The sequence below is a fragment of the Desmodus rotundus genome, chromosome 8 (genome assembly GCF_022682495.2).
Source record: "Desmodus rotundus isolate HL8 chromosome 8, HLdesRot8A.1, whole genome shotgun sequence".
NCBI classification, from domain to species: domain Eukaryota; kingdom Metazoa; phylum Chordata; class Mammalia; order Chiroptera; family Phyllostomidae; genus Desmodus; species Desmodus rotundus.
This window is the reverse complement of record NC_071394.1, coordinates 133,110,072-133,133,336: the sequence shown is the minus strand read 5'-3', so window position 1 is coordinate 133,133,336 and position 23,265 is coordinate 133,110,072. Positions and strand designations below refer to the sequence as shown.

General features: G+C 53.9%; 1 protein-coding gene across 3 annotated transcripts in view; it reads left to right on the top strand.

Moving 5' to 3' along the window:
- CNTN4 (contactin 4) overlaps positions 1 to 23,265 on the top strand; it is a 314,773-nt gene that overhangs the window by 232,731 nt on the left and 58,777 nt on the right. For all 3 annotated transcript variants that reach the window (XM_024566039.4, XM_045199695.3, XM_045199696.3), the window contains one exon: positions 3,079 to 3,229. In XM_024566039.4, coding sequence (XP_024421807.2) covers positions 3,079 to 3,229 — 151 coding nt within the window. The remainder of the gene's footprint in view (positions 1 to 3,078; positions 3,230 to 23,265) is intronic.

The following is a 23,265-nucleotide window of genomic DNA, read 5'->3' as shown; positions in this document are numbered from 1 at the left end:
ATGGGACAATTGGCTTTATATTTTCCAAGTTGTTGGGGACCCACTGAAGTGGTACTTCCACATGCGCTTGTCTTTTTACGAGCTGCTCAAGGTCGGGGACTGACAGGGCCCCACTGGGGGGCCTCCCGATCTCTGTGAAGCCCCACTCTCTGCGCCGAATGCCAAGTTGAATGGGCTCCTTTAGCTGTTCCGTCAAGCCTCTCTTGGGCCAGTGTCTCGGCATCAGAGGCAGCATGAGGTCCAGGCGGGACCAAGCATCACCCCATAAGCTGAACAGCATCTCGGGTGCAAAAAGGTTCACACAAGGGCAGAACATTAAGGAACCAGCTCCCAGCCGCAGCGGAGCTGGCCTGTGGGCAGGGTCGGACCGCACGGGAAGTAGAGGAAGCACGTTAAGAAAACACAGGGAAAGACTAGGATTTGTAGTTCCTCTTGATCAGTGCAAGGGGTTCAAAGCCAGTCCTCTCTCTGGGATGTCCAAAGGGTGACACACACGCAGGTAGCGCAGTGGGAGCACGTGCTCTCTGCCCCCGTGTGGCCGCAGTGACGCCGTGTCACCCCAGGGAAGCCATACGCAGTTTCGTGACGCCTCCACCCGTGTGCCGTGCCGTCTGATTTATGTAAACCCATTTCAGAGTCGGCCGCGGGACTGCTGCAGCACAGGTGGAAATGCTGGCCTACCGTGAGGAAGAGCTTCGAGTGTAGAAAGGTGGAGTTTAAGGAAAGGAGTTTCATGTGATGTGGATTCGTTACTCTATTTCACAAAACACCCTTCTCAAAAGACTCCTAGGGGCTTGATTTTTTTCCGACACTAATACGTCGGTTCAGGTGTTCACCTAACACGAGAATGAATCTGTTCTGTGTTGCAGGTTAGCTGGCATGGGGTCCGTACCCGGGGGGCCCAGGGGAGGCGCCGTGTCGCACAACATCTGTGCCGGCCGTGTTCTGCATTCCGCTAGCTGAAGCGACCAGGCACAGAGCCCACACTGCATCCGTGCAGCTGGGCACAGCCAAACCCCGCCGACTGTGGTTCCCACTCTCCCCACCTGGTTCCCGCCCACCCCGCGTCCCTCTCTGGGCTCCCGAGGCGGGCGGGCTCGCAGGATGTTTCTCCGGGTCCTTCCAGTTTGCACTCCCTCCATTTGAAAATCCAATTTCTCCTCCCTCCTCCTCCCATCTTACTGGCTTCGTACACACACAGACACACACACGAGTCCTGTGTTTGTGAAGTATTTATCTCTTAGGAACCTACCTTGTCTTCTCAGTCACACCAATACATTTACTAGGACGGTTATAGTTTTTGTTAGTGTGCTTGGTATGTAACTACTGAGTGGGCCTGTTCTGACCCCCTCTTTCTGGTAATCCTGTGATTTTTTGTTATGTGACTTTGCAGACGACACTACGCATGTGGTAACCGCATCGCAGGAGAGAGAGCTGGACATGCACTCTACTTATTAACTGCACGTGTTGCAGAATTGCTCTCGGACTGCGGGGCTCTCCTTGTGAGGCCAGGGCACATGGACCGAGATACCAGTTACCTGCTGATTCATTGGCTTAATTTCTCCTTCATGAAGCAAAACCAGCCTGTGTATTGGCTGCATCCCCATTAAAAAGCAACCTCCCCACCATCCTTTCCTTCCAGGAAATTTCTGAAGGTCTTTTCACAACAGAAGCACTTAATAGAGACATGACTTGCTTCCACTGGAGCTTGTTCATGTTTTTATTAATTGTTAGCATATGTTTTTGGCGCATGTAAGAAATTAATGCCCATTCCCCCCCTCCACGACCTGCCACAGCCACACACTCCCTCCTGGGCCTTCTGAGGTGACATGGGGTCGTGGGGTCACAGCTATATCTCCAACTCAACATGGAGTGAAATCATAAATTCCATCAGGGAAAGTCCAAGGAGGCAGGGATTTTAAATACGCTGGAATTAAGCTCCTAAGAGATGGATCCCTGCTTATGACAGGTCCCAGAACATGTTATTTCAATTAGCTCAGAGGAAAGTGAGATTTTTTTTTTCAGAAAAGCATCTTTTATATTCCTTTCATGAGGACACAGATAATGTGTCTTTTCTTTTAGGAAAGAATTAATTATTTAATGCTGCTTTCATGAGTCTGCAGATGTGGTGTCGAAGACATGTGTGGGTTTCTTAGACCACACGGGTGGCAGGCTTGGAGCTGAGTCTTCTGAGAAAGAGGCACAGTCTTTCCTGCCAGAGCCGGGCACAGAAGCTGAGCAAAGCCCTGGGCTTGACGATGGCATTGCAGCTCATCCCGACAGAGACGCACGGAGGATGCTGGGACGGAGCGGAGGCAGCCGCTGCTGTGTGGAGGGGCTGCTTCCACCCACACGCTCAGGGGACAGCCTTGTGGGTGGTCTGTCTTGTCTACCCATCGCGCGCGCGCGCGCACGTGTGTGTGTGTGTGTGTGTGTGTGAGAGAGAGAGAGAGACAGAGAGACAGAGAAAGAGAGAGAGAGCTGCCCTCGGGCGGGCTCTGACTCCCAGGGACCCACTGCACGAGTGACGTCCGCAGCTTCCTGTCCTCGGCGGCCCCAGCCCGCTCCCACAGACTCGCACCACATCCTGGCTTCTCTCATGGTGTCGGTCCCCCTCGTGTGTGGCCCTCTCTCTCCCTGCCGCCTTCTGCTTTCCCAGCAGTGCCATCTCTTCCACAGAGCCCTGCACTCTCACGATGTGTCCAAAGTGGGTCAGCTTCGGTTTGGTCCTTTTTGCCCCCGGCCGTGTTCCAGGCTTCGCTGGCTCTGGGACCCACTTATATTCGCTCACTGGACCACGCGGTTTTGGTAAAGAACCCTCAGCAGGGTAATGGAGTCTTCTGTGTCTCAGTCTTCACGAGGAGTCCACCAAACTTCCAAGCTGGAGACGTGCAGCTGTGCACCCTGCCACGTGTAAATCCCACCTCGAATTTCAGTGGGTCCCTCAGCACTCGAGGCGCCGTGCTCTCTGCTTCAGAAAAACTGTGACCTCTCCCTGCGCCGCCCATGGCAACGCAGAGGCTTCGGCAGGGGTTTTGTCTCCCATAATAATAAACTATTTCCCATCTTCTCTTCCAGCGGCGGGTCCAGATTTTTCAAGAACTATCTTAAAAAGGGTGACTCTTGTCAAAGTGGGAGGTGACGCTGTCATTGAATGCAAGCCAGAAGCTGCTCCGAAGCCCACCTACACCTGGAAGAAGGGGAGGGACGTGTTGAGAGAAAGTGAAAGGTACTCTCTTGAAACATTCTTAATATTTGACTAACCTGCAGTAATTTATTGGTCCGTCACTCACAGTTTTGGAAGGAGGAGCGCACTCTCTGGTGTCTACAGAGTAACATTCATCAAAGAACCGGAGCCTGCGCAGAGGCTGGGCTTTCATCACCTGCCCCCGCACCCCGCCCCCGGAGAAATCCGGAGAGCCGGCCCCCCTCGCAGGCGGACAGCGGGCCACCAGAGCTGCCCGAAGCCGGGCAGCCAGACGTAGCCTCCCCAGTTCCAGCCCAGAGTTCTGTAGATGTTTCCCATTCTTCCCCATGCTGCTTCCTGTTTGCCCAGACAAGTAAACACGCTTCTTCTTTGCCGTGACACACCGTCCCCCCCCCCATATTTGGCAACGGCTGTTAGGTCTCTTATTAGTCTCTGCTTTTTTGAAGCTAAATACATCTAATTCAAAACTCATTCTGCAAATAACATGGTTTTGATCATTTTAATCACATCTTTTTGAAACAACAGGGTCTTTTTTCTACTGGTATCTGAACTCTTCACCTGTGTATTTCCTGTTGTTCCTGAATTACATTTAGAATGCATGTTGTTTCTACAACATAAGTATGTATATACATACATATGCATGTGTGTAGGTGCACATACATGTATGTGTGTGTGTGCGTGTTGTGTGAGGTTTCAGGGCGCGCTGCACCAATGGCAGGTGTCTCTCAGACCGTTTCTAACATCCCCCACCCTTTTCTGGACTCGATTCGGTCGGTTGGAAAATGGTAATTATGCCAGAGTTTGTATTACCCATAAGATAACATTTATCAGCTGTATCCATAATGATTTTAATTGATGCTAAAGGTCAAGTACTCAAGGATGCAATGGGGAAGCCTGTAAAAGCTTGTATGCATCTACCCTTTACACCTGTGCACCTTGGAATTGCATATGCAAATTGGATCATTGCCCTGGCGATGTTGTCCTTATTAATGATTGTGCAAACAGGCCTGATACGGTTTTCAGATGGTGTGTCCACATGCATATTAAATTCACCACGTGCACCCCTTTCTGACCTTCTGCTACGTCGGGGAAGCAGCTTAGGTCACCGAAGACAGGTGTGGCGTTCAAATGTGGGGCCCCGCGGGAAACTGGAGAGCTCCCGGTGTCCGAGGCTGCGGCCTCACGCACCAGGTCCCCGCACTGTGACCTGGCAGGTGACTTCCCACAGTTGTGACTTACGTCGATGCATGTGGAGATGGGACTGAACTACGGCAAGTGTGCGCACAAATAGTGCTTAGAAGAAAGCTCTCTTTAAAAGTTTTGATTTAGCAATGATACAAAGGAAAAATATCTTTAAAACAATGGGGGTACTGCACAGACGTGTCAGGAACCAGGAAAGAATGAGGTCAGAGGGGCGGGTGGATCCAGGCTGGAGAGGCGAAGCTCGGCCGCTGTGACAGACGCCCTGTGGTGACTCCCTACAACCGCTCCTCCACCGCACGGCCCGAGGGGCCTCTGGTGGCTTTGCTGCCAGCGAAAGCCAAGCGGGGGGAGTGCCCCCTGGGGAGTCTGGAACTGCAGGGATGGGTGGCCATCCACCCGTGGGCTCTCAAAGCTCTGGCCAAGCAGAACGTGTGTGCCACACTCCACCGCATTACATTGGTCCGAACAAGTCACACGGCCCCGCCCAAGCTCAGCCCCACCCGGGAAACACGTCCTAGCGTTGGCCGAGGAGAGAAGCCACCAGCTAACGTTCTCTCCAGCGTCGATGGCTGCTCGCCACCTCCGTGACTCAACCGCTGTTTCAGGTCGGTTAAGAGACCTCTGGGAAAATGGTGTGTCGGTATCAGGAGTTCTCTTTAGTGAGTGGATTTCGTTGACTGTTTCTACCACTTGACTTACCTCCAAGCTGGCCTCTCTCTACTGGTCTCCGCTGGCCTGCATTCTCCTCCTGATGTGATGAGCGGGGCTCAGAGACGGTCTCAGCCTTCCTTCCGCACTGATGACACATCTCAATGGCGGAGGCTCCCCGCCATGACTCACGTGTCACAGTTCATCGCCTGTTCCTCCAGCTCCACTCGGCATGACCCAGACCACCGCACCAGCATCGGCGCTTCGCCCTCCACACGGCGCTGTGCCCACAGCTCTGCCCCTGCCCCCACTCAGAACGCACTGAGCAGATGTGCCCATTCCGGTCACTGAGCAAAGCAGTTGTCCACAGTACTCGCAAGAGGAAAACCTCAGAATCCCTGCCTCAGGAAAAGATTGAAATTGTTGGACACCACAAAAGACAAAATTCTAGTTTGCTGACCTGTTAGCCCCAGTTCTCTTTGAAATGTGGAATCTTAAGAATCAAAAGGAAAATCTTTAACATTTGAATAAAAAGTATTAATCGCTTAAGTACAAGATACTGGAACTTTATGACCCCTAGAATCTATGTTTTGAAAGACTTTGCCAAATGCTACTTCTGAAGTGATATTTAATTTCAATTTGAACTAACCCGTCGCTTATGAATGAGTTTACAACAGAAATATAAGAAACAACATTAACAGAGTTAAGAAGTTTTTGTCTTATTTAATCACATGGTGATACTGTATTTGTCTTGGTCTACAGACAGATTCAGAAATGCTGGTTTAATGTTAACAGGTGGACTGTTTCTGAAATATGTTTTACATCTGGTTTGCCAGCCTTTAGAAACTGCAGCCACACTCACGCCGGCCTTCTCCGTATCAAGCCCAGGGTCTAAAGGGAAGATCGAACCTGCGGTTCCCACGGCTTTGTTGTGGTGGGGGCGGCGTGTCCACGTGCAGACGGCAAGCCGTGTTCGCTCGGACGCTTGCCCAGCCATCAGAGTGCACGCGGTCAGGTGCACAGAGCGAGGCCACCAGTCACAGAGGCCAGCGGCCGGGGCACTTCACACTGCTGGCAGTAACTGCATGATGAGGCTTCTCGCTGAAAAGGTCATCGTGTCGTTTACTGTCAGCTCCTACACAGAAGGCACTTGAGGCCGATGAAGCCAAAGGCGATCTCTGAGAACACAGGTGGCAAACACAGGCCCGCGGGCCGAATCCGGCCTCCGCCTTGTTTTATCCAGCCCGGCACCTTGTTTCTACCTGGTGGCAGCGCCGAGCTCTCGCTTAACTGTTCAGGAGTAGCTACATTTGTACAGTCCTACAATTACATTCGGCCCTTTGAAGGCAACCTCGAGGCTGATGTGGCCCCCGGTGAAGATGAGTTTGACACCCCCGTCTTAGAAGCATCAAAATACAGAAGGAGCCAAAATCATCAACAGAAACCTAGAACCCTAGAATCAGAAGCAGCCCCCCACATGGACTCTCAGTAGCGAGCAGTAGAAGCCCGCGTCCACACCAGCTCCGGCACCCAGGGCGTTATTGGCTCTGGGTGCCTAGTGCCCTGTGTGTGGGTTTCCTTCCCGTGTGTGACCCTGGCATCTGCCACAGCGCCTGGTGCGTGGGAGTGAGCCACCAGCGGGGAGCTGAACTGCAGTGCAAGGCCAGGAGTGTCCAGGCAGAGGCAGCTCCGTCCGAAGGCAGGAAGCCCTGCGGTGAGCAACTTCACCCAGAGAGAGCTTGGGGGACCAGGACCCCTGGGAGTCGAGGCCAGCACCCTGAGGAAGGGCCCTGGGCAGCGTGTGGGTGGAAGCAGAGCCCTGGGGGAGCCTGAGACAGGACCAAGGAGGTGAAAGAACAGCCAGGAGAAAGAAGCCCGGGAGCAGGAAGGGTCAAGGAAGGAGTAAGCACTGGGCGCTTTTGGGAGGTGAACTTCGTACAGCTCCAAGGTGGCGGCTGGACCCGGGGACCCAGATGAGCACTCCAGGCCACTGCCACCAGGTTCTGGAGACACAATGAGGCTGTCCCCAGCGCTTCCTCCCAGATGGACACAGCGGTTTCAGCTCAGCTGACCCTGCGGTGCGATCAGATCAAGGCTCGTGGTTTGTGGAATATTCGACCCAAATAGGAACAAAATGCATGGCATCTTGTCCAGAGACTCTGGAGTCTGTTCCTGCCGTGAAGCCGGCTCATGGCCATAATCTGCCTCTCTTCCCAGAGGCCTCTGGGAGAGGTGATGCTCGTGTAGACAGGGAGGGAAGTCCCAGCCCAGGGCTGCAGACTTGCACTAGGTGTGAAACGCTGGCCTGGAGTCGAGGCCTCTGGGAGGCAGACCAAGGTACCGGCAGGTGTTTTCCCGAAAGGCCCATTGAATCCCTGCCAGGAAGGGAAGCTGACTGCTTCAGGCGTCTGCTTCTCTGCTGGGAGCCCCGTCTGTGGGTGTGCTCTTCAAGAGAAACCTGCCCTCAGGATATCTCCGAAGGAGCAGTACCTCCTTCCTAGCAGTTCAGCCCTGGGGAGCAATTATGTTATCGCCATAATTAGTGGCGGCTCATCTCCGTAATAATGGAGGTCCTGCCTTGGAGGCAGAACAGCTTCGAAGCAGCCTCAGTCTTGCTCCGGACAGGACCTGTGCCCTGTGCATGGGCGGCCGTCTGTCACTTTAGTTTTGCACATGCAGCCATGGAAATGCACAGAGCTAACCCTGCTCCCAGACCCAGACCTGGAACTCGCCCCACGACCTGGGCAGTGTCCCCTGGAGCAGCGGATAAAAGGGGTGTGGCTTTAACGCCCGAAGCACAGCTGCAGAGAGTTTAGAGAGATTTGTTCGCCATGTTTGGAAGGATCGGCAGCACAGTCCTCGCTTACCCTCCGCCACAAGCCTCTCCTGCCTCGGCAGCACGTGTCAGCCTGTGTCACACCGTGTCACACTGTCAGGGTCGGGGCTAGAGTGGTGACGGAACTCGGGCAGGGATGGCCCGCCACCTGTCCCCTCCATGTGGTCGCGGCTCCCTTCTGCCTCAGGAGGAGCGGAGAGGGAATTGGAATTTTATTTGAGGGTTTAAATGAGGTCCTCCATCTCGAGATGGCTCCTGATTAAAGTGTCCCCATGATAACTGACCCTCTCCCCTGAGTCCCTGCTCGGCCCCCTCCTGGCATCTGACCCTGGTGTCCCCAGTATGGGTGTAGTGACTGGTGCAGGAGCCCCGTGACCGGCATGTTTGAAGCCAGCACTCACTCACATCTCCCACGAGAAGGAGCTCCCCGCATCACAGCCCTGACCAGTGCAGCCGACGCACGCCTGTCCCACACGTCCCCTGCACGAGGTGTGTTTGGGGCCCCAGCGTGACCCGGTTCGTGCCGGGGCTCTGCGGCTGTCACAGAAAAGGGGCTGAATGGTTCTTCTGTGGCTTCAAGGGCGGTTTTCCCTCGATGCAGGTAAAACAGTTACAATTTCATGTTCAGCAATATGTGAATTTACAGTCCAGCCTCCAACAAACACGCACGTGGGCGTTGTGACGCTCACACGTAGACAGAAAGGAGCCTGGGAGAAACCCCAGCAAACGGTAACAGGGGCTGCCCCGCAGTTGGGAATGGGGGTGGCTTTTCCTTCCTTCTTCCCTCCCTTCCTCCCTCCCTTCCTCCCTCCCTTCCTCCCTCCCTCCCTCTCTTCCTTCCTTCCTTCCTTCCTTCCTTCCTTTTTTTCCCCCTCTTTCTTTTTTTTTTCCATCTTCCCCTCCCCCCTGTATCTTCCTCCCTTTGGCAGTTATAATGTGTGTTTGTGGGCATAATTATTTCATTAATGTTCATTTCCCTCTCAGGCTGGGAAGCCAGGGGGCACATGCCATGTTTCTGGCCACATCAGTGCCCCTGCTCCTGGGACTTCACCTCGAACCGTAGATACTCAGTGTTTGGTACGAAACGAATGAACCCACAAACCCAAATCCTCTGAGTCCTGGAGACTGGTGCAGAGGGTGGCGGTGGGATGTGTCAGGGGCAGGAGAAGCAAGAAGCAGGAAACATACTCAAAAGGGAAGCACGGAGGGAGGTTTGAGTGGGGGTGGAGTGCGGGGCAGGCTGAGGAAGGGGGACAGAGTCGGGTCGCCGCACGGCCTTTTGAATCGAATCCCTGGGATACAGGATTCTTCTTATTTTGGCTCTTCTCACGGGTCCCTGGGTTGTCCCATGGCCCTCATCTGTCCCCGCGTGTTGGTGGTGGTGGTGACGTCAGCTTCTTTTCTACCTTGGCTGTGCTGTGCATTGAGCACGTCACGTGTGTTCTTGTCAGTCCCCAGAAAAGCACGGTGAGACCAACCCGACTGTTTTCCCCTATTCAGACCAGGGGCTGGGGCTCGGGGGGGCAGTTCACTGGCCGAGGGTGTAAAGCCAGGTCACGTCGGAGCCAAGGCCAATCAGGCCTGGCGCATCCCACCCCTGCACCAGCTGTGCTTGGAGGAGGAAGCACGCGCTGCTTCTCTTGGCAGCGAAAGGAATGTGGAGCGGGTGATGATGAGTCCGACATGAGCAGGAAAAACAGAGCACCTTAACGCAGGGAAGGCCGGCCCGCTGACGCTCCACTGTTACTCCTTTCGCGGTTTCAGTAACGCATTGGCAGCCTCAGATCCGTGGCTTTGTAGCTTCGGTGGCGGTGGGGGGCATGGTGGGGGGCACAGCGGTCTGCTCCCAGGGCTGCGTCACAGACACGCACACCCCTCGGGGAAGAGGCGAGTGAAGCCTCGAACTGCCTCAGCCGGCCTTTGTTCGGAGGAAGCAGCTCCGTGTCATCAGGTGGAACTGAGTGACCCTCAGGTGGAAGTGAGGTGACCCCAGGGCTGGTGCCTTCTCAGACAGAGAATCCGGGACTCTCCTGCCGCTGTCATCCCTGGGTGTCCAATCTGCAGGACGGACCCGTGTGGAAGGTCTGCGGTTTCACCCGTGTATTCCAGTCTCACGCAGGCTGGCGCTGATTGGCTCCCCCTGGTGACTGTCCCCATGGGTTTCCAAGCCCCTCTTGCGAAATGATGTCGCTAGATAGCAGTCGGCTCTCTGTATGACGGTGACAAGTGGCACCTGGAGTGTGCGCAGAGGAGAACCACAGGAGGCCCAGTGAGAAGTCCAGGCGGTGGCAAAGACCGCACTGAAGTGGCGGTGTGCGTCTTAAGGTCCGCAACTCCTCCTCCCGTCGCAGGAATAAGAAACGCTTTGTAACCCAACTGTCCTTCCTGAGTGAGACGACACAACTATAACGTAGAATGAGAGTTTTAAAAGGTAAGAGAAGACGAGTAATTAATAGCACCGGCCTGAGTTACTTAGCCCTCCCCACCTCTGAAAGGCATGCTGGGCTGTGCGTCGGCGGCGAGGAAAACAGCTCTGCGTGAGAGGGCGCACCGGGGGGAGGGGGGGGGCGTGTTTGGCCCTCCAAGCAAGGCCACTTGCTTGAGTGGCCCCAAGGGCATGACAGGGACAGGACTGCGGCCTCTGACCCCAGGGCTGCAGGGGTTTCCTGCTGCCTGTGCGTAACCTCCGGGAGGAGACGGCCCACTGGGGTGCATGAGGACTCCAGCTCAATCTGAGACATGCGTCAGGCAGTGGCACCAGGGACCGTCCTGCCCGGCCGCTCTTCCCAGGTCCCTGTTCGGAGATGTCACACTGGTAGTTTGACATCAACCAAGTGGGAATATTCACAGCATGGGAGTGGCGCATGGCGGGACACCTTTCCAGAGAGCCACTGGTGGACCAGAGCCTTGTTGACATGGGACATGATGTGACTCAGCGGGGGCTGCACCTGTCGGAGCTCCTGGGACAGACGGGGACAGGAAGCGCCGCTTCCCACTCATCCTCTTCGACGAGATGAGAGGACATGGCAAAGCCCGAGAGTCCTGGCCGGACACTTGTAAACTGTGTTGAGTGCACAAGAGAGAGGGACCGACAGATTCGTCAGAAACCAGGAGAGCCAGGAAACGGTGTTCAGAGATTCCGTGGAAGAGAGTCTCCCAAACAGGCAGTGTTGGACATGGTCGGAAAGAGGACGGCCACCACTGTAGCTGCCCTCTGACAGTGAGGTCAGAAGTCACCCGGGAATCAATGCTCTCAGCAAGATCAGAGCTCAGAGGGCCGAGTCGCAGGGAGGACGTCCTGCAGACGCCAGCCGACGCATGGAGGGGGGAGCCAGGCACGCCGCATGGGAGGTACCCACCAGTGGCCAGGGTCTTATTAGAAAGGAGGGCATTAGGATGGGGCACAGGTGCCACCTGGGGAAACCACTCTGGCAAAGATTAGGAGGCAAAGGTGTGGGGAGGGGACAGGAGGTGCAGGATCCCCATTCCACGATTGATGGGGAGCAGGATGAGCCCGTCCTCTCCTCTGACCTTGGGGAAGAGGTGAGGTGGGACAGGGCCCAGAGGAATGCGTGGGGGAGCAGGAGCTGAGGAACGTCCTGTGATGGGGCCTGGACCGAGACCTTTGGGAGGTGCGGCCGTGGCAGGGGAGGGAGGGGCTGAGAGAAAGGGATGCCCCAAAGGTCTTCCGTGGTCAGACAGGACTCAGACGGAGCTTTTCATATATTCAGTCCCTTCCACACACGCTGACTCTCCCGCATATTGATTCGCTCCAAAGGATTTTATTCCAAAAGAGGTGGTTTGTTCCAACGGATGAGTAAAGTTGTTATAGAAAAAATGAGGTTGGCTGCTCTTAACACAAAGAAAAACGTTTTTGAGGTGAATTCAATATGTTCTGACTCAGGAAAAACAACGCACTTTAAAATCACTATCACCCTTCTTCATTTTCTCAAGGACAATGAGAAATTTCGCTCCTCCACTCTCCCTGCCACTTCCCGTGCGGTCCACCTCACCCTGCTCGGTGGGCCCCTCTCTGTTGGATCCACTGGCCAGCGTGTCTTCACCCTCCTCCTGCACTTCACCCGCTTTGCTCTCCCCCGCCCCATCTCTAGGCGCCCCCATCCACTCCAATGGTTTGAGCGCCATCTATACTAACAACTCCCAGAGGTCCCTCTGCAGCCCAGGCGCCTCCCCCAAGCAGCACGGGCTCACGGTTCCCCGAGCAGAGCCCTGACCGCCGCCCGCCTCCGCCCAAAACCTGGCCTCTCTGTCCCGTCATCTCCCTCTTGTTGCTCCATCCAGAAACCTAAAAACCACCCTTCATCTTCCTTTCCAGTGCGGGGGAGGAGTTGACTATGCGGAGGGCCCAGAGCATCCCGCCTTCTTTGAATCTGTTCATGGAGTAAACGCAGCCTCTGAATGGCAGGGCTCGGGGCCGGTGGGTTTCGCCTGTCCTCTGTCCCTGCACACCTGAGGGCGCTGCACCTGCCTGCCACTGGAAGGCGAGGAGGGGGTGAGAGAGTGGGGGGAGGGGCCCCAGAGGGGGCCATGCATAAGAAACTCAGGCAAGGGCAGGGTTTGGAACATGGTTCCAGAACCCTCTCTGGGGCGTGGCTCCCCAGCCTCTGGGACTCACTGGCCCCCCAGCTCTCGGTTTCCACGTTGATGGCTCTGTAACAGGACGTCCAAACTGAAGGAAGCCCTTCCCCCTCTCGCTTTGGCAATGAGGACGGAAGGCTTCCCCAGATCCAGCCTGCAGACGGCGTCTCTGTGGCCAGCACCGCGCAGCATGCAACACCGTGTCTGACTTTGTAAATCGGCTCCTAACCATTGAAATTTGGAAGATGTCGTGTCAGCGGATTTCTGGTGTATTGTTAATGGATGGATGGTTAGCCTGCCTCCCCGTGGGCAGCGCCAGCCAGAGCTGAGGAAGGCGTGTCTCTGCAGCAAGGGCGTGGGACCCCCCGGCGGCTGCCCACCCGGCGCGTCCTCTGTTAGGGCGCCCTGTCAGGCAGTCCCCTTCACCCTCCCGAGTGAGCCCTGTTCTCTTTCAGAGCCACAGTAAAGGTGACTCATTGCTGCACCTATTTCTCTGTCAAAAACAGAAACAGGAAGGCTTGGCCCCAAGGGTACACGTCTCAAGAAAACGTAGAGAAAGAGTACGTTGTCCTGGCCGGGTGGCTCTGTGGGTGGGAGCGTCCTCCCGCACACCAAAGGTTGTAGGTTCCTTCCCCCGTGTAAGCGCATGTGGAAAGCACCTGCGGGAAGCACCTGGTCCATGTTTCCCTCTCACACCAGTGTCTCCCTCCCTCTCTCTCTCTCCCTTCCCTTCTCTCTAAAATCAACGAACATATCCTCGGGTGGGGATTAAAAAAGAAAAAGAGTGTGTTTTCCTATGCTCATCATTCATCCTCTTATTTTCAAGCACAAGCAAAGTGTGTGGTGAGGACTTGCTCACACCCCCTGTTCGTGCATCTCCCCCACCAGGCCCTGGGGGCAGTGGGCGCCCAGCTCCCCTGCGTTCCTGGTGGGGCCGATGAGAACCAGAAGACAGGGAGGTTTCGGATCCCTCGGGGTGCGGGGGCAGTTGGCCGAGAACCAGTTTCCTGAGGTCAGTTCAGGGCTCTTTGTAGTTTCCAGAGGATGGTTAAATAATGTCTTTCCTGGAGATTCTGCTAATTCACTGGTGTTTTCCCCCTTTTCTTCTCTCTTTCCTCTGTCATCTGACATGCCTGGCAGGGTGTCGGTTGGGAGGGGTAACCTCCCAGATTATTTCAAAACCCAAGCGGGAAAGCGGCAGCCAGAGCCTTTCCCGTATAATCACCAGGCTGCTCCCCAGGCCCACGTGAGGGTGTTCTCGGCTGGTTCTCCTGAGCAGCAGTCAGCCTCACTTCGCACCTGATAGATAAAGCAGAAAATATAACATGCCCCTAAAGCAGGAAATTATTCTACTCGGACATTATTGCTTATGTCAAACTCCCATGCCATTAAAGGTGCCTCTTTTAGATGGATGTGTGCCTGGGGTATTGTTTATTCAATGTAATTGTAGGGGGAAACAAAGCAAAGCCTCCTACAAGGGAAGTGGTTGTTCTGATTGGTTTTTACCAGTCACAGCCCTGTGAATGAGGGTCCAATTAAACGGGGCTCACCAGGACTCACGGAATAGTAACATCTGTTATCTTAATTAAACAAGTTACTATATAAAGGCACTTTCGCCTCACTCTGTGGGAGGAGGTTCTGACCTAGAAACTCCAGGAGGCCCGTTCTCTTCGTGGGGTTTGGCTGGCAGTGGCGGTCCCCGTTGGTCCCATTAGGTCTGAGACGTGAGAAGCTCTGTCATCCAAACACCTATACCTATGGCAAAGCCCACAGAGCCGGGGAGGGGAAGGAGCTGAACTTCGTGGGCCAAGTGGAACAGATGGGAGGGCCCTCCCTGGGTGTCTGGCCCAGAGGGAGAGGGGCAGGGAGCGGGGAAGGAGAGGGAGTATCCTGACCCTCCTCCACCGGCCAGGCACCCAGGAAGAGCCTCACCTGCCGGCACAGGCCTGCAGTCCTGTACCTCCGTCGGGGAAATCCCAAACACTCCGAAATGAGAGGTTTTCTGTTTCCTTCTTCCTAGCTCGTTTGTGTACTTTGGACAGTTTCATAGAAAACTCATGTGGTGGCAAAACCATGCGGAGGCTCTAGACTTTGTCTCGCTTTCCCCCAACGTTTATCTGCAAGATAATGATGGATCGTGAGGAGCCACATCAGACTGGGGGCGGGGGGTGTCATGTTAAAACAAACCAACCAGGTACCGTAGCAGGTTCCTTAATATTAGAAATCCCGCATTCTGAAACACAGCTTTCCCTGAGTGATGTTTTAGACCGTCTTAAAGGAGGTAAAATAAATGAGGTGCAGAGATATTACCGTATTTTGCCGTGTACGATGCGCACTTTTTTGAGGGAAAACTAAGGATGTGCATTATACATGGGTAGTAGCAAGTCCGTATCTATGTAAATGTTTTTGATTCTTTCATTTATGCTCATGTGTTAAAAGTGTAACTCTAGAAAGCAGTAATGATATTCGTATGCAAAATAATACCCTGGAATACGATGATCAGTTTTGTTGCTAAATATAAATAAATAACTCAAATTAAAACACAAGATTTTTTTTCCTGCAAGTTTGGGCGAAAAGCATGGGTGCGCATTATACATGGCAAAACATGGTAATTGTCTCATTCAAGGACAGAGAGCTGCTAAGCCCCTGTGGTCCTTCCTTGCCCGGTCCCACAAAGTTTCGCAGAGCCGGGCCTCTGCTCCTATCTCGGGCCCCCCCTGCCATTCGACAGCTCTTCCACTTGGCTGTGGTCACACCGGATTTGCAGGTAGTCCAAGGCCTCAGCCTCCTCTCTGCCTCAGGGCCTTTGCACTCGCTGCTCTTGGAGCTGAAACACCCTCCTGTGGGATCATTCACTGCAGACTTTTCTTGTCCTCGGCCAGCAGGCTGCCCCTCCAGAGTGACCTGCAGCATGCAGACCAGAAGCAGTGTGTTGGGCAAGCAGGCGGGCTGCCAGATAACAAGTAACTGCAGACCCAGCCGGCAGCTGGGGTCGCTGAGCACACGGGCGGTTCCTGAGGCACTCACTCCCAAACGCACTTTTCTACAGCACAACCCTGCACAAGACGGGGGCGTATCTGGGTGTCGTACAGGACCAGTGCAGCTTTGTAAACCTGCCCTGAGGAAGACTGTTTCCATCCAGAGCCGTATCTCGATGGCCTGTCCGTCACCCAGCGTCCCCCGAGGCCTTGGCTGCATGTCACTGGGTCACCTCATCTTCCAGAGAGAAAGCAGAAACTCTGCTGAAATAAACAAGTCTTTCACCTCCTCCCTTTGGGTTCAGCAAAGAAGCTCTTTATGAGAGTTGCCCCCCGGCGCCTGGTGGGGATGTGCGGAGGATCAGTTACTACCAACGGACAGCGTGTCTGGTCTTTCTCCCCTTTCCACATATTAAATTGTCACTGTGTCAAATGTCTTGTCATCAAATATGGTGCCGCAAGGAAACGGCAATTATATTTATCAGTTTTTTCCTCTGACCTTTGGATTTCATTCTGTCGACAGAGAATGCCTCCGGGTGGTTCCGAGAACACCTGCCCCTGAATCCATAGAGCCGCAGCGTCTGACTTTCCTCCTCTTCCCGTGGCCGGGGGGTAGGGGTGGGGAAGAGTCGGAACTTCTGGTGCCCGGGATAGGTAGCCCGACCCACAGCTTCTGCGGCTTCGGTTTCGTGGAGCTGAAACACCGTCCCGTCAGATCGTTCGCTGCAGACTTCTCTTGCCCTCGGCCGGCAGGCTGCCCCTCCAGAGCGAGCTGCAGCGTGCAGACTGGAAGCAGTGTGGTGGGCAAGCGGGCGGGACCACCTCACAGCTGGGCAGCCCAGGTCTAGGGGGCCATCACAGCGAGGCCACGTGGAGTTTTCTGTTTTAGCCGCTGTGCCTGACGGGTTTTGAGTTGCTCTTTCTGGACAATTTGTTTAGATTTAAAAGTCTTGGATGTTCTTTTCTAATCACTTTTTTCTCACTATACGAATTCCTACTGTCAGAATTAAGTAGGTTATAAACCGATGTTTCACTGCAGTCCCTGTCCTGCGTCGTCACCCGGAGCTCTCGGAGGGGACACGCGCCAGTCCCCAGCAGCGGGCTCCCCAGGGGTGCAGCCTCATTTCATGTTGGCGGAAGCAGAACTAATCAAGAGGGCAGAGCTGCCATGAAAAACATCTCCTGAAATATTCCAAAGTTAAATGGACCGCTAAACACAGCAGGCAGAAGAGACACGAGGCGCCCACCACGATCTAAGGGTTGAACTTCAGAAGTCACACATAACGATCAAGATTAGATGAAAAACCCCAAAAAACTGGAATTACCTTCCAGACGGCAGCCCCTTGTAGTACGGGCTTCCCCTCCCCCCAGGTGAGTGTTCTAGGAGCTCATCTGGACCAGGGCACCAGCTGGCGGTGTTGAGAGGGGCTGCATTCAGCCTCCGTGAATTTGTTTTGAAGACTCTCTCAACGCGATTGCCCATTTCATGATGGGTGATTTACAAGCGCACCGGCCCACGTGTGCTGAGTGTTCAGCAGTTTTTGACCAAAATGTCATGACCCCCATGCCCCACCCTCCCCACTCACCCGATCTCACCCTGCAACTTGGTTTTTGGCCAAAGACCTTAACGATACAACTCACCCGGGAAGAGGTAAAGATGGGGACTTAGCACATGAAATGGTACTCCACATCATCTCTCATCAGAAAAGTTCACATTAAAGCAACAGTGATGTACCACCGCACACCTGTTAGAGTGGCCGAAATCTGGAACAACAACGCCCCATTGCTAGTGAGGGTTTGGGGGCTTTTATTCACTGCTGGCACTAATGTAAAATGGTGCAGCTACTTTGAAATACAGTTCACGGTTTCTTATAAAACCAAACGTCCTCTTACCCTGCAATCAAGAAATTACACTCCTTGGATTTCACCCGAAAGAGCTGAAAATGTATGTCACACATAAACCTGCATGTGGATGCTTCTAGCAGCTTTATTCCTAGCTGCCCCAAACCTGGAAGCAACGGAGATGCTCTTCAGCACAGGGGGTGGACGGACAAACCGTGGTGCAGGCAGAGAGCGGAATATTCATCATTGAAAAGACGCCAGCTGTCAGTCCTGGGAACAGCAGGGAGGAACCCTAAACGCTTGTTACTGGGAACACCCAGTCTGAAAGGCAGCGCAGTGTGGCCCCAGCTCTGCGACCTTCTGGAAGAGGCCGGCCTGTGGAGATAGCAGTGGGGCCACGGTCACCAGAGCAGTGGCCCTAGAGGGCCACTGGCGTGGCTCAGACTGTTGAATTCTTCTGGTGCCCTGCCTTGCACCTTCCCTGCTACCTTTCCAATGCATTCCTGTGAAACTTCGCTATAAACAACCTGTGTGTGTAAAAGGACCTCTCTCACCTCTCTCCCATGCAGCTGTGCGTGATAAAAAGAAGGCAGGTACTGCATCCGTCTCAGGAAGCACAGAACCTGCAAGCCTTAGGATGCAACGAGGAGAGCAAGAGCTCCCTCCTGCAGCAGCAGGATCGAGGGCCGCAGCTTGCAGGGAGGCAGAAAGAAGTCCACACTGGGAGAGGCCGGATGGCTTCGCAGCAGACTACACCCGAGGGTGCTGGGCGTGAGAAGGGAGCCAGGCGTGTGGACCGGGTGCGGAGAGCCATTCTGGGCACCCTGGGAGCGCAGCCACAAGGCCAACGCTAGGCCCTCAAGTCCACACATGAGCTACTAGATGCTTCCGTGCCTCCAGAGCAACTGACAAAGATGGAAGGCTGTGTCATTAACGAGCTCATTTGTGCCCCTGGGGACCAGAGGGCCAGCAGTTGCTTGGGGACTCAGATACCCACAGGCAGAGACACCTGTGATGGGGGTCGGAGTGTTCCCTGAACCCGAGCACAGGGTCGATGCAGAGCATCTGCCGACCACACTGAGCGAAACACAGGAGCCCTTCAGGGTCGAGAGGAGTGATGCCTCGGTGCACGGGAATAAATATCACTGCAGGGAACAGCAGCAATATCTCAACTTCAAGGAAAAAATGTAATCCTTCCAAGTCCTTTCAGGTCAAGAAAATTAGCTTCCAGGGGGAAGTGTATTAAAAACAAAGAGCCGGGTAATATTTTCAGAGCAGTTTTTCAGAAGGCAGTATATTTTCAGTTATGTTCCCCGGAATCAACAGAGTGCTGGCGGAAGGCTCTTTATAAGTATAAACACCTCCTCGTATATTTCGGTGCACCGGGACCGGAAATTCCCGCGTCCCCACGGGGCGTCCGTGAACTCTTCAGGCTGGGCGTGACTTCTCAGAAGCGCTAGTCACGTTTACACCTCTCCACGCATTGTGTGAAAGCAGCCGGGCGCGCTCCCACCGTTTTAGAATTGGTATCCACAATCTAATTATTATTCTTATATAAATCATTTCTTCCCCATGAGATTTGATGCCTAACCCACCCACACGTAATTTGAAGAACTGATTCTTTATTTTCAGGCCCATGCCATTTATTTCTGAGTGACCCATTTATCAAAAAGAAATCTTCGACTCATCGGAAATAATTTGGGATCTGTACCAATCCTCCGGTTTCTTTTCCAGCTACATGCCCCCAAAGACATTTCATGCCTATTAATTCTTTGTCTCACCAGCTTTGAGAGTTTGTGTCAGTTGCGAGGAAATATGTAAGAAAATGTTGAAACCAGTTTAAATAAGTTTCTCATTCTATTAACTTTGGTACAGCTCCAGTGAAAATCCTTCCAGTCAGCGTTTCCAATTCCACGGCCAAGTCTCCGGCGATATTTCCCGGCCAAAGCCGTGCACCACCGCGGCGGTCTTCAAAGGCCTTTGAAAACGTGTCTCATTATGGTTTTAAGAAAATATTCCAAAACGAAATGAAGAACTTCATCTGCAGCTAAATTTCCTCTACATCTGTCACCTTCTTAGCTGTGGGTTCTGAGTTTTAAAACGTCTCTGTCAATGAACCTGTGCAGATGGTAGAAGACAGCGTCCCTAGCGGCAACTGATTTGAGATAAAACCCTAAAAAACTGGTCGAGGTGTGTACTTGTCACTTTGGCTCACAGTAGGACCAGGAGAATGTCATATGTAATAAGAACTGCTGCCCCTTTAAATCACAGAATTTATCTCTCTTAGCCTTAACTGTATTTTTTTGTTAGTCTCTCTCTCGAAAACCAAAAAAATAAATTAAATAAAACAAATAAGGCAGCTTAGCATACGAGTTATATACAATAAGACTAGGAAAACAGAACATTTACACCATGTAGAAGCAGGGCAAGTGCACATTAATAATGATTGAACTAAATGGATGTTAGTATTTTGAGCGTCCTAGTATCTCGGAAATAAGTGACCTAGTAAAGTTTATTACCTAAAAAATATTCTTGCAAAGAGATGACGTTTCTTCTGCCATTAAGTCCTAACTCCGTTACTTGACTCCAGTAGCAGAGTGGTTGCACGAACGCCCCCAGTATTCCCCACTTGCCCAGGACCACGTCCTCTGTCAGCGCCTTCCCATGTCGACACCGGGCTCAGCCACGGGACTCACTCGGCAAAAATCATGCAAGTGGCTGCTTTAAAAACACTGGCACATGGCAGCTCCACCTGCCTGCTTTTCAAAACCTACCACTACCTTGCAAACCAGACAAGGGAAGCCTTCTGGATGGGGAAGGGACACGTGGCCCAGGCACACCTGCCACCCCAGCCAACACTCATAAATGCTTGCCATCGAAGCAGCTGAGCTTGGGGTCACTTGTTACGCAGCAGTAGCTAACTGATGCATGTCCTCACATGAGGGCTATTTAATGATGCAGCGGGCAGTGTCTTGCACAGCACTTTTTCAGCAACTATAGGATTCTCTTCGATGTAAAAACTGACAACCCTCCAGAGCATGCCTTACATAAAAATAAAAATACGGACTTGCTCCAGTGCCTACTCTGCCAAACATTACCGACTTCCTGCTGGAAATAACATTCCCCCTGTGAAGAAGACCACCTGGTCACGAGGAAACAGCCCCGCAGAGCAGCTCTGGTTAACGGCTACGGGACAAATGCTGTTACTGTTCTTTCTCACATGTGAGTGAGGCCTGGAGGGGACGGAACGACCACATTACAGTGAAGCCACGGTGTCACACTTTGAGGGGGGACACAAAGCCACCTGCGTTGAAGAACCTTAGAGAAACCTAGAAAACACGCTCTAGCGCGTTCCGTCTGTCTGATCCGGGAAGGTGTGTGTGTGTCTGCTGTTAGCAGCCCTCCCTGCGAGAGCCCATGGCCTTTTTCTTCTTCACCAGAGTCCGTTTAAGCTCGGGGAGCATATTCCGGCAAGAACGTGCCCGAGACAGTGGCATTTGAAAATTCAAGTTGTGCAGAGGGTGTCACCGGGACCTTGGGAGTTGCTGAAGGTCCGCACTTTGACTGGCACCCCTGCTGACCCTCGAGCCCCTCCAAGAAAAACCTGCCTGTGTGGCCCCCCACCCCCGCCCGGTGCAGAACATGGGTACTAGAGACCCGTGCCTTCCCTGGAGAGCTGCGCCCCTGGGGGGGTTTCATGTGTCACCGTGTTCATGCACAAGGTTTTATCATTGAGTTTTCAGCCAGCTCCCTGGTGCAGTGTAGGAAAAGCCCGGCTTTCTCTTCTAAAACGGTCTTCCAAATACTGGAAAGCTGCCCTGTTAGCCTCCCCTGGCTGGTGTGGCTCAGTGGGTTGAGCACCGTCCAGCAAAGCAAAAGGTCACTGGTTCCATTCCCGGTCAGGGCATGTGCCTGGGTTGTAGGTTTGGTTTTTGGTCGGGGTGAGTGCAAGAGGCCAGCAATCGATGTTCCTCTCCCTCTCTGTCTCCTTCCCTTCCCCTCTCTCAAAATAAATACATAAAAAGCCTTTAAGATTGCCCTGTCCTGTCCCCATGGTCCCCCAAGGCCTTCGTTAGCCAGGCTTAACCTGTCAGCGTTCTTTGGCTGCAGTGAACAGAAATAACTCTAGCCAACTCAAGCAAACGGGAACTTGACTGGAAGGATATGAGGGACTGCGAAAATCCCTGGGAGAAGCAGGTTTGAAACTCAGTGGGCCCCAGCCGCTGTCGGGGGCAGGGGCCCAGGAAAGGCGGAGGCTGCTTCTTCACAGGCAGGAAGCGTTTGCTCGGGCCGCCGCTGCCCCAGTCAGTGAAGTCCAGCCACGTGCAGGGTCTTTGTCCTGCTTTCCTAGGGGGCTGGGGTTGTGCAAACCGTTGCAGCATCGGTCGGTCCCCGGCCACAAGGGGAAAGAGAACCGTGCAGACTACGGCCCCAACAGCTCGAATCCAGTGGGGGAAAGTGTCCTCAGGAGAAAGAGTGGGTGCTGTGAAGAGGGGAGCGGGGGTCCTGGGTCGTCAGCAGAACGAGGAGGACTAGCGCTGAGCACCGTCCTGACATCTTCACGGGAGGGACCCCAGAGTCCCACTCTTCTCCCCGTGCGGCATCGCGCCTCCTGGGTGCCCCTCAGTGGCGTTTGGGGTTCACAGGAGGTTGCACGTGGGGCCGTGGCCCACTGCAATCTGACCAGTCAGAGCAGGGCGGGCCGCACCCCTATTCTGGAAGCCACCCCTGTCACTGTCACCGACGCTCCCATCCACATTTTCTCAGTCTCGTCGTTCCATGGAATCAGAGCCTGAGTCACCTGGCGGGTGGGATTCATCTCTCCTGCTCCCTTAGCCCACACTGCATCTTTGAGGCCACATCCCCTCTGCCCAGGATGCTCCCCGCTTCCCGCCCCACTTTGTTCACACTTCCCTTTGCCTCGGGTCCGTCTCCTTGATGGTAAACGCTTTTAGTATCACGCATAGAGCAGCTATGAGGTCAATGGGATTTCACGTTTGTGCATGTGATTATTTGGCTTCACAGTGATCTAGAAGTAAAACCTAAATGTCTTAGCACAAGCCAGTCCAAGCCTTTGTGACCAGACTCCTCCCTGCACACAGCCCCTGCCTCCCCCGCCCCGGCCAGGCTTACAGAACTAGGGCATTATCTCGCGCAGCTTGCACCTGGGCGGCCTGAGAACCGGTGAACTAGGCTTCAGCTGAGCATCACCCCCACACAACTTCTCTCCACACTCCTGAACTCATTGCATAAAGCAGGCATGAATCTTTGTCCCCGCCCCAACCACCACCCAACCAGTTCCTAATTCTGCTCTCAAAGTTTCCTCTGGTTGCTGCTCCATGGTCTCCTGGCCACACGGCCCTCGGTCAGGCCCTCCTCACCTCGTGCCCAGCCCAGCACTACCCAAAGCCTGCTTTGCAGCGATGGGGAGCCTCTGGCTGCACCGCCAGTATGGCAGCCTCGCACCCCACATGGCTGTTGAGAACTCGAAAGGTAGGTAATGCAGCTGAGCAGCTGAAATTTGCACTTTATTTTCAATTAATTCAAATTGCACTTTTAATTACTTTAAACTTAAGTAGAACGTGTGCTCGGAAATTATTTCTCGAGTAGCACACACCAGGACTCTCGCGGTTCCAGCTTTCTGCCCAGTTCCCCAGCTTCCTCCGTGTGCTGAGGTTCAGTCCCCTCCCTCACTCTCCAGCACACTGGACGGTGTGAATCCCACGCCCACTTGCCTGTCCCTCACTTAGAGACTTCGTTTGGACCTGGCCCTGTGCTGACCCCTCCAGCCCCATCTCTGCCTCAGAGTTAGTGCCCGACAGCGGGGGACAGCCTTCCCACTCCTGCACCCTCCCACACATGCATCCAACTCGGCACATCCATTCAGAGCCAGTCCACCTCCCTCAAGGAGCTCTCTGACCGTCCCCCCGACCTCGGCCGCATGGGGACAC